Raw genomic sequence first — 10,223 nt, forward strand, 5'->3', positions numbered from 1 at the left:
GGCCGCGGTGGCCGCGGGCGGCGTGGTGACCACCACGGCGTCGGGCAAGCGCATCCGGAAGAACCACGCCTGCGAGATGTGCGGCAAGGCCTTCCGCGACGTCTACCACCTGAACCGGCACAAGTTGTCGCACTCGGACGAGAAGCCCTACCAGTGCCCGGTGTGCCAGCAGCGCTTCAAGCGCAAGGACCGCATGAGCTACCACGTGCGCTCACATGACGGCGCTGTGCACAAGCCCTACAACTGCTCCCACTGTGGCAAGAGCTTCTCCCGGTGTGCACGGGCCGCCAGCCCCCCCGCGAGGCCGGGAGGGAGGGACAGGCGGCGAGGTGGCCCGGACTCCGGAGGATGGGCACCGGGAGCCACTGGCGGGGGGCAGAGGGAGGCAGGCCTCTCCCGGTTACCAGGGAGCAGGGGGTGGTACTTAGCAGAGGAGGTGGGCCCTGTGTTGAAAGCTTCCAGTGGGAGGAGGAGGAGGGGACCTGGCCAAGGGGAGGGGTTTCCTGCAGAACTAGGACTTCCAGCATCCAGGTTTTAGGCAGCAAGGCGCTGGGGCCTTTAGATGCATCTGTGTTAATTAAGTTGGAAGGTTTGGGGTACCCGCTTATCCCAAGGGCCACCAACCTAACTCTTGTCCCATTCCCCCTACCCCTCACCATATCTCCAGGCCGGATCACCTCAACAGTCACGTCAGACAAGTGCACTCAACAGAACGGCCGTTCAAATGTGAGGTAGGAAGCCCACCTCCTGCTGTCCTGGTTTTCATGATTTTGATCCTCATTGTAGCTGTCTGAGTTCAGCCTCTCAGACCCCCTTTTTCTCTCTCTTCTTTTTGCCTTTTCACTCCATTTTCTCATCCCTTCCTCAAGACTTCTTCATCTCAATCCCATTTCCTACAGATGAAAGATCCCCAAGGCTCTGACCCCTTTAACCTCTTGCCCCCTTTCCCCCACTCCCCCAAGCTTTAACTCTCCTGTGACATCCCCCCACGCCCCTCCCCCCTCCCCAGAAATGTGAGGCAGCTTTTGCTACAAAGGATCGACTCCGGGCACACACAGTACGACACGAGGAGAAGGTGCCATGTCACGTGTGTGGCAAGATGCTGAGTTCGGCTTATATTTCGGACCACATGAAGGTGCACAGCCAGGGCCCTCACCATGTCTGTGAGCTCTGCAACAAAGGTACATGCTGAGGGCTGCTGGGAGGGGGTGGGCACACAGGGAGGGGACAAAGCCAGAGGCTTGTCAGTTGTGGGTTAAAGCGCTGCAGCCAAGAACTCATGGCATCAGCTGGAGCCCTTTAGGAGGCAAATGAAGCAGCAGTGGGGTGAGTGAACATCATTGAGGTCTGAGAGAACCTGATTGGAAGAGACCATCTATCAAAGTCATTCTTCTAGAGGGTAGGTGGGGAAATAAATCAGAGTGGGACAGCTGCAAGCCAGTTCCCAGGAGTTGAATTCAAAGATACGCTTTCAACAGCACAGCCACAAGTTCTTGTCTCCAGCCTCCGGGGTGAAATGAGTACATCGGCAGGGGTTTAACTTGCCTCAGAAGCAGAAAAAACTGCTCATAAACATGTTTAACTATTCACTAAGTAACTGAGGCAATAACATGTGGGACATGAGAGGGAGGGGACACAGCCGTCTCTGCTGAGGGTCAACCCCTCGAATGGCTAGGTATCACAGTCCTGTCCCACCAGAAGAGATCGCCGAGCCACACAGAATGGGTTCTGTGGGTTCCAAGGCTGAGAAGCTGGCACTACTCAAACCAGGCCCCAAGTTTGGGGAAAGGCTATGACCACCTGCCCCAGCAGAATAGTTGGCCCCAGGCTACCGAGGATGTGGTGGGAGGAGGTCAGGGCCATCTGACATGGGGGTGTCCCGAGCCGAGGAGAACAGCCCTGTCTCTGGGGTCTCCGCCTGGCTGACCCCGATCCACCACCCCACCCCACCCCCATAGGCTTCACCACAGCAGCATACCTGCGCATCCACGCGGTGAAGGACCATGGGCTCCAGGCCCCGCGGGCTGACCGCATCCTGTGCAAGCTGTGCAGCGTGCACTGCAAGACCCCTGCCCAGCTGGCCGGCCACATGCAGACCCATCTGGGGGGGGCTACCCCCCCTGTCCCGGGAGATGCCCCCCAGCCACAGCCCACCTGCTGAGGGGGACCCCCGCACCCACCAGGCAAGGCGTGGGACATGGCTAGTGGGGGGATGGAATGGGTTGTGTGGGACAAGGGACTCAGAGGGCCCAATAGGGGATGGCAGGAAGGCCAGGGGTGCCCCTCCATCGCCTAGGTTAGGGATACTTCTGGGACAGGGCCAACTTCCAGGAGAATGGTTCTGTTTGGGTAAGAATGCAGGCTCCAGCCTCTGGGAACCAAACAGAAAGCAACGGCTGTGTCCCGGGGGGAAGAGAGTCTGGGATGAGGAGCAAGGCTGTTGGCGTTGGGATCTCACTGATGTTCTGTTTTCTCACTACAGGTACTGGTGAGGTCTGCCCAATGGCGGCGGCGGCAGCGGCAGCAGCTGCGGCAGCAACAGCAGTGGTTGCGCCACCCACAGCCGTGGGCTCCCTCTCAGGGGCTGAGGGGGTGCCTGTGAGCTCTCAGCCACTTCCCTCCCAGCCCTGGTGAGCTCCAAGTTGGTGGGAGTGGAGAGTGGAGGAAAGTTCTTTGGTGTCCTCTCTCCGTCCCCCTTTTTCCCACCAACTCCTCGCTACTTGCCCCACCAACCAAGAAGCCTCCAACCAGAAAGGAGGAAGAAGCCACGTCTTTGGTCTTCGTAGGGGAATTAACTAGGTTTTAACAATTTGTTTCTCCTGTTCCTCTATTCTCCTTATGAACTGACCCCACACACACTTGTCCTCTTGGTTGTGTTGAATTCCCCTGGACAGTAGGCAGGGGTGGCAGAGGACAGGAGTGGCCACTGTTCTCACCCCTCCTCTTCTCTGTAAGCCCCTGCCCTGCCTTGCCCTGCCCTCCCAGGTATTTGAGAGCCTTCTTTCTCGGTGGTCCTTCAAGCTCTCCTCCTGACTCCCTCCCCTTCTACTGTCTGCTGCCCCTCCCTGGGGAGTTGGTGCTTCTTTTCTTCCTTTTCTTTTTTTTCCCTCAGGGGGAGGAAGGAGGGAAAGGAGGGGAATCAAAAGATTCTGTCCCAGATGGAACAAGGCAAAAATGAGACACAGAAATAGGGAGGGTAGTGATTGTACCCTCATGAGGAGGTGTTTGGGGTCAGATCCTGAACATCACCCAGACTAGAGAATCTTGTCAGGAGAAACAGGTCTAGGGGAGCAAAGGGAGGAGCCACTAGTGCCAGAGTCAGAACAGGAGATGGAATCTTAGGAGGGGGCCAGGGTAAATGGTGGGATCTAGGGGATAGAGGTGCTTCCTGTAATGGGGGCACAGCTACAGTGGCTTCACCTTCCCTCTTCTACCCTGGCTCCAGAGCTGGCCTTTTTTTGTTTGTTTCTTTTTTCTTTTTCCTCTCATCCTTCCCACTAAAGCTGTGGCCCTGGCCATGTCATCGTGTTCCCGTGTCTCCTGCATGTTCCCTGCCCTCCTCCCCTCCTTGCGCGGACCCCATTACAATAAATTTTAAATAAAAATCTGCTTCTGGCTCTCTGTCAAATGAGTTTCCCTCACCAAGCCCCTTTTCCATCCAAGAGGTTTCTGATGTCACAGGTCTAAGCCTCATCCTTGCTCTGAGCTCTGGTCCCTCTTGCCACAGAGGAGGTGGTAACTTTGACTGCATCCCAGATTGGAGTGAGACCAAAGCAACTGACTGGGGGACCAAGTCCCTGATCCTCCAATCTCAGGAATGCCAGAGACAAGCCTAAAATAGCCCGCTGGAGGTTTGCCACGGCCCTGATTAGCACCCCAAAACAGCTGGTAGAATAAAGCTGTTCTCCCAGCCACACCCACCGCCGGCTGCTCACTCCCCACTAATACGTGCACCCCATTACGATTCTGAAAGGTGCACAAATACGGGGAAAATCGGAGGACCCAAAATAGAAATGAAAACTGTTGGTTTGGTCTAAGCTACCTGTTTACCCTCGGTCTACGGGGCTTCTCTGCCAGTTAACCCGTCCTGCGGCACAGGCTGCCTTGCTTCTAGGAATTGGCCTTGCCACCGCCTGTTCCGTCCCTTCCCGACTCAAGAGCTTGAAAGTTCCCGTTTCTGATGCTGCTGCTCTTTCTTTAGGGTGGAGGGACTCTGTTCTGCAGCCTCCTTTCTCTTGAAACCCCACCCCGCATCTCTGCAGCCTCCTCCGACTTGGCCCCCTCTCAGTTCCCCTTCCAGTATCCCAGAAGGGGTGCTTCCACCAGGACCTGCCTGATTCTCTGGTTCCGTCTCCTCGCACAGCCCTGTACCTCTGCCAGGACCCCTGGTGACCGTTAGCGGGAGGGGTCGTGGGCTTGGAGAAGGGGCACCCCCGGAGGGGCGCGTGGGAGGGCACAGGGAGGGGGCACGAGTGGTCCCCCGGCCAGTTGCCCTGGTAACGCAGGGCCCCGCACTAGTGGCTCCCCGGGGCCGCCAGGGAGGGGCGGGGGCGGTGCGTGGCGGCGGAGCGCAGGGGAGGGGACGAGCAGACGGGAGGGGAGAGGGAAGACCCGCAGCAGCCTAGCCGCCCGCCCGCGCCCGCTCGCTCGCTCGCTCGCTGACGCGCTCCCTCCCGGGCTGCGGCTGCTGCAGCAGCGGCAGCGGTGGGAGCAGTCTCGAGGCCGGCGTCGAGGTGAGACGGGGACCTGCGGAGGCTGCGGGGAGGAGTGGACAGACAGACGGCGGACATCGGGCGGGCTGCACAGGAATGCGGGTGCCTGGCAGGAAGGCTGGTGGTGCTAGGCGCGCTGAGCCAAAGCGGGAGGAGACGGCGACCCCCCAGGAGTGAGAGAATCCCTGGGTGAAGGGCTGGGAAGGGGTTTGGAGGAGATGCCCGGGGAGGGGCGGAGGTGTCTGCGCTCGCTTCACGCAGCAAGAAAACCGCACCGCCCGGGCGCCCAGGGAGGAGGGGAGGGCGCCTGCGAGTGGAATGTGGATGTCGGTCCCTCTGCTCTGGGGGCCTGGCAGACTTTCCTTGGGTCTGCATAGCTCGTTGGTTTGCGAGTGCTAGGGCAGCTAATCGTGCTAGGGCAGCTAATCGTCTGAGTCTGCATCTCCCTGAGAAAAAAAGAACCCAGGAGAGGCCGTGGCAAGAGTCCTTTGCACACAAGGGTTGATCTCCCACGGCTCTCTACACAGAATAGACTTTGAGGGGACCATCCCTCCTCGCCCTGGGATCTCCCACCCCAAGGAAGGAAAGGAAACCGCAACTTTTTTTTCCTTCTCCCCAGAGACAGCCCAAGAGCGGCATTGAGACAGGAGCAGGGCGGCTGTGGGCTCACAGTGCAGAGACCTGGCCACCTCTTCCTCACATAAGCCTGTCTCTCCTCCTCTTGCAGGATTTGCTGCTGTCCCCGCTGCTCCATACTCCCCACCAAGGCCCTCTCCCTTCTCCCATCTCAAAATGGCAGCCAGCACCACTGAGGGCTCTGAGATGAAGGGGGTCACTGAGGGTCCCCAGACCCAGGGAGATGGGCATAGCCATCCTGAAGCTGAAACTGGCCCTCCTCCTCGGGGCCCACCTGGGGTCTCAGATGAGCCAGAGGCCAAGCAGCCAGATTCAGACACCAGTGGGGTCCCTTTAGACTCAGGGTCCAAGGCTGAGCTGGCTTCGGGAACCACAGAGACCCCAGCTGGAGCCCCTAAAACTGCTCAGGCCACAGACCTGAGTCCAAGCCCAGGAGGGAAATTAAAGACCAGCTCCAGCCAGGAAGAAGCAAGTAAAGACCCAGCATCCAAATCCGGGGTGCGCACAGAGGCCACCGCAGGACAGGGAGCTTCTGAGCCGGAATCTGGAGCCCCGCCTTTGCCAGCTTCAGAGCCTACTCCCCACCAACACTCCAAATCAGACCCTCAGCCAGATTCCCAGGACACTCCTAAACCAGACCACCCTCCAGAACCTCCTACGCAGGTGGACCCCAACCCTGAGGCCCTCACAGAAAGTCTAGGAGAAAAGCAGGAGAATGGGGCTGTGGTCCCCCTTCAAGCTGGTGATGGGGAAGAGGGCCCTGCCCCTCAGCCTCACTCACCACCCTCAACCAAAACCCCCCCAGCCAACGGGGCTCCCCCCAGAGTGCTGCAGCAGCTGGTTGAGGAGGATAGATTAGGAAGGGTTCACAGTGGGCATCCGGGGTCACCTCGAGGGAGCCTGAGCCGCCACCCCAGCTCCCAGCTGGCCGGGCCTGGGGTGGAGGGAGGTGAAGGTGCTCAGAAACCACGAGACTACATCATCCTCGCCATCCTGTCCTGCTTCTGCCCCATGTGGCCTGTCAATATCGTGGCCTTCGCTTATGCCGTCATGGTGAGCCCTGTGGGACCCTGGCCCAGGCCCATGGTGCACTTCCTATTGGCACCAGGCCGGAGCCCCAGGCCTTGCCTTGCCTTCCCTCTCTGCATGGAGCCTGCCACCCCAATTACTGGGCCTTTGCTTGTACTCCCAGTACTTTACCCTCTGAGCCACGACTGCTCTACCCTTTTTGTTGGGAGGGATGTCACATGATTACACAGCCTTACTGACCTGTGCCCTCCGCCCCCTGCCTCTCCAATCCTCCTTTCTTCCTAACCACTGTCCACCGGCCGACCTATCTCCACTGGATGACTCTCTCACCTGATCTCTGGTGGGCTTCTGCTGACCTGGCCCATGATGATCTCCACCCTCACTCTAACCCCAGTCCCGGAACAGCCTGCAACAGGGGGACGTGGATGGGGCCCAGCGTTTGGGCCGAGTAGCCAAGCTCTTAAGCATCGTGGCGCTGGTAGGGGGGGTCCTCATCATCATCGCCTCCTGTGTCATCAACCTGGGCGGTGAGTGGGGCTCAGGGACACGCTGGGAGGAGTGGAAGGGTTGGCAAGGGAAGTTTTACTAACCCCTGCCCCTGCTCTCTCCTGTCTGTCTCCCTATTTCTCCTTTGTCTCTCCTTGTCTCTCCCCACCCTCCCACCTTTCCTGTCTGTCCCTCCCTCTCCTCTCCCACAGTGTATAAGTGAGGGGCTCTGCCCCGCATCCCAAGACTTTTCTTCCTGTTGGGAGCTGCCTTGGGTCCATCCCTCCCCTGGGGGGAGCCCAGTTGATGGCCCTGGCCCCCACCCTTAGGGACCAAGGGAGCCTGAGCAACCTTGTTTACAGCTTCTTTCCTGCTCCTGCATCCTGCCAGGCTCCTCTTACAACCGTAGGCCTCCCTTCTCCCTGCACTGTTTCCAACCTCCCTGCACTTCTGCCTGCATCCCCTCCAGCCTCTGGGCCTCCTCCTCCTTGCATTTCTGAAACCTCCGTGCACTTCTGCCAGCTTTCCTGAACATTTCCCAAACTCTCTGCACTCTCTCAGCCTTCCTGCACCTCAGCCAGTGAGGGCCCTCGGTTCGGTCCCCACCTCCCAGCCCAACTCTGTCTTGACATCTTCATCATTCCTTCCTTCCTTCTCTCCCTTATCATATTCCCTTTCCTCTCCACATCCTCATTTCCTTCCTCTTTCCCACCTCAACGCCCCTCGCCCCTCAGCATCTTCCCTTCCACCCTCTTTCCACTGTTTATTCGACAAAGCCTCCAGCACTACGATCAGGCTGCGGGTAGGGGGTATATGGAGAGGGCTCCCCTACTCTGGGGCCAGGGGCTCCTGACTGTTCTCTGCTGGGATCAGTCAGGCCCAGAGGCCCCCTGGGTGCCTTGCAGATCGCGGAGTTTATGGCCAAGCCTTGTCGCGGGGTGGGGGGTGGGGGGCATGTGTAGAGTGGCCAGGGCGTCTTCCAAACAAGGACAGGGAGGGGAAGGAGAGACACCACAGGTGACTCGTCCCCATTTCAGTCTTGTTGACCTGCCCCATCTGGGCTTTTTATTATCACCCGTCCGTCTGTTTCTTTCGAAAGGCATCAGAGCTCAGACCATTCACATCTTTGTAAGGAAAAAAATCCAAGATATAGGACCAAAGCTCCCAACCTCAGGGAGAGAGGAAGAGATGGGGAGCTGTGTTACTTATTTTCTAAGAGAACAAGGGAGGTTTGCTTATGCACGCGACGGCCGGAAGGGGAGGCTGGGAATCGAGTTAAGAAAGTGTTTGGAGCTGACGAGGGGTTTTTGTTGTTTGTTTGTTTTTTAAGTGTGAGTGTGTAAAACTAGAATTCCTAATACACATTTATCAAACTGATCTCCCCCTTTTTGTATGCCGGATGCTGCTGCATGGGTCTGAAACACCAATAAACGGAGACTGCATGAGACTCACCTCAAGCCTCAGTTGGTCTTTGCGTTGGCACAACACCTGCCCAATGGTATTGAGCGACATGCGCATGCGTCGGCCCGGCAGCCATCTTTACTGTGGGCCGAAGCCGCTTATACCTGAGTTCCCCATTCTGCGCATGTGCAAGCCTTCCCTTCCCGCCTTTAATAAGGAAGGAGCGTCTCGCGCCATCCCTGTTCGCCTGGGTACTGTGAGCCTTCGTCGCCAACGGAATTGGCGTTGTTCTCGAATTGCAAGGCCTGAGGATTGGGCCCCCGGTGCAAGTGTAGAGAGAGACGGTGTGAAGGCGAGGAGAGTGGGCCTGCCCCTCTCCTTGACTTCTCTGGCTCAGAATAGGGGTTTCTGCAGTCCCCGGAAATATCGGGGTCAGTTGGGGTGGGGGCTGAGCGCCCCCTTCTGGGGACCGGCGGTCTGACAGAGGATCGCTTGCAGGAGTCTGATTGGTTGGAGAGCCCCATTGGAGCCGGGTCCCCTGGGAGTGGACGGCTGCATCCCCGCATTCCTTGTCTTCGCAAGACCCCTTCCCTAGTGGCCTATGTCCCTTAGTAGGGGTCATGGGGAAGCTGTGGCCACTGCGGCGGCGCCATTGTCTGAAGACGGGGAAATGACCTCCGGCCTCCAGGCGCTGGCCGTGGAGGACCCCGGAGGTCCTCCTGCTTCGGTTAATAAGGCCGAAGAAGACAGGGAAGGTGACCGGGAGGAGGCCCAGCGCGCGGGGCCCGGGGGCCCGGAGGCCCAGGAAGACGCCCCTAGCGCCGCAGGGCAAGAGCCCGCAGAGGGGGACGCGGAGGACTGGTGCGTGGCCTGCAGCGACGAGGAGCTGGAGCTGCCGGCCGACGGCCAGTCCTGGATGCCCCCGCCCGCCGAAATCCAGCGTCTCTATGAGCTGCTGGCCGCCCACGGGACCCTGGAGCTCCAGGCGGAGATCCTGCCCCGCCGGCCGCCCACCCCCGAGGCCCAGAGCGAGGAGGAGCGATCCGACGAGGAGCCCGAAGCCAAGGAGGAGGAGGAGGAAAAGTGAGGGCTCTTCCTTCCTTCCACCTTGCCCCGGGAGCATCTCCTCTGATGCCAGGGGGGAAATAGGGGAAGAGAAAGAGTGTAGGAAGCGGGAAAAGTGTGGAGGAAGGAAGGGAGAGCAGGAGCAGGCAGGCTGGGGCGAGGCGCTTGGGTGGGTGTTGGGGAAATGGCACCCTCACCCTTCTGTTCGCTTTTCTGCCTGTTCCAGACCGCACATGCCAACGGAGTTTGACTTTGACGATGAGCCAATGACACCCAAGGATTCCCTGATTGACCGAAGACGAACTCCAGGTACAGACAAGAGGGAGAAACTGAGGGGCATTGAAGAGGGCCGGGGAGGAGGGAACCTTGCCTTGGGGCCTTGGTCTTTGACAGCAGAAGACATTTGCCCAGTTGATGCCATTTTTCTAGTTTAGATTGACACCTTGCATATTCGAGACCATCTCAGATAATCTGGTCATGCTCCATAACTTTGATCTTCATATTCTCAGAAGGCCCAGTCTTCTTGGTCAGCCATTATTATGGTTATCTTTGTGTATTGTGTTTGGCTAACTGTATTTAGCGCATCCTGCTCCTGTGTCCATCTTTTTGTCTGACCCACTCACTCTCTTAACTCATATACTGCTTTTGGGATTTGTCATCATCATCTCAAACTCCCTCTTTTCTTCATCTTCTCTAAACATTGAACATCTTCTACCCAGACTAAAACTTTCTGTCCCTCAGAACCTGAGTTGGGACACTGCCACCTCTCATTCCTCTCAAATAGGAGTTACTGTTTTCTCTCACCACAGGGCCTCAATGGGATTGGTGCTTGCAAAGCATTTCTCCTCCTTTCAAAACTCAGCTCTTTGGTTTTCATGTAAAATCCTAGCATTC

General features: G+C 58.1%; 3 protein-coding genes across 3 annotated transcripts in view; all 3 read left to right on the forward strand.

The window, feature by feature from the left end:
• Window positions 1–7: 7 nt before the first annotated feature.
• MAZ (MYC-associated zinc finger protein (purine-binding transcription factor)) lies at window positions 8–2,184 on the forward strand. Its single transcript, XM_006896530.1, has 4 exons — window positions 8–273; window positions 668–731; window positions 1,010–1,181; window positions 1,959–2,184. Exons 1-4 carry the CDS (start codon window positions 77–79, stop codon window positions 2,159–2,161), a joined length of 636 nt encoding a protein of 211 aa, XP_006896592.1. The 5' UTR covers window positions 8–76; the 3' UTR covers window positions 2,162–2,184.
• A 3,320-nt stretch (window positions 2,185–5,504) lies between these two features.
• On the forward strand, window positions 5,505–7,086 carry PRRT2 (proline-rich transmembrane protein 2). The gene is given in 4 exon segments (XM_006896531.1): window positions 5,505–6,401; window positions 6,772–6,922; window positions 6,925–6,995; window positions 6,997–7,086. Coding segments are annotated over 4 exon segments (1,209 nt in total).
• Window positions 7,087–8,865: 1,779 nt separating this feature from the next.
• PAGR1 (PAXIP1 associated glutamate-rich protein 1) overlaps window positions 8,866–10,223 on the forward strand; it is a 4,957-nt gene continuing 3,599 nt past the window's right edge. The window contains exons 1-2 of the mRNA XM_006896532.1: window positions 8,866–9,347; window positions 9,556–9,638. Of these exons, the coding sequence (XP_006896594.1) occupies window positions 8,866–9,347; window positions 9,556–9,638 (565 nt within the window). The remainder of the gene's footprint in view (window positions 9,348–9,555; window positions 9,639–10,223) is intronic.

The sequence above is a fragment of the Elephantulus edwardii genome, unplaced genomic scaffold (genome assembly GCF_000299155.1).
Source record: "Elephantulus edwardii isolate Elephantulus edwardi_28Jun2011 unplaced genomic scaffold, EleEdw1.0 scaffold00186, whole genome shotgun sequence".
In the NCBI taxonomy this organism is placed as follows: domain Eukaryota; kingdom Metazoa; phylum Chordata; class Mammalia; order Macroscelidea; family Macroscelididae; genus Elephantulus; species Elephantulus edwardii.

What these genes read in the sequence shown, in the direction of transcription:
- MAZ (XM_006896530.1), top strand. Translation starts at nt 77, where the DNA reads ATGTGCGGCAAGGCCTTCCGCGACGTCTACCACCTGAACCGGCACAAG. An exon ending in TGTGGCAAGAGCTTCTCCCG is followed by an intron (nt 274 to 667) that starts GTGTGCACGGGC and finishes CCATATCTCCAG; the next exon opens with GCCGGATCACCTCAACAGTC. An exon ending in AACGGCCGTTCAAATGTGAG is followed by an intron (nt 732 to 1,009) that starts GTAGGAAGCCCA and finishes CCCCCTCCCCAG; the next exon opens with AAATGTGAGGCAGCTTTTGC.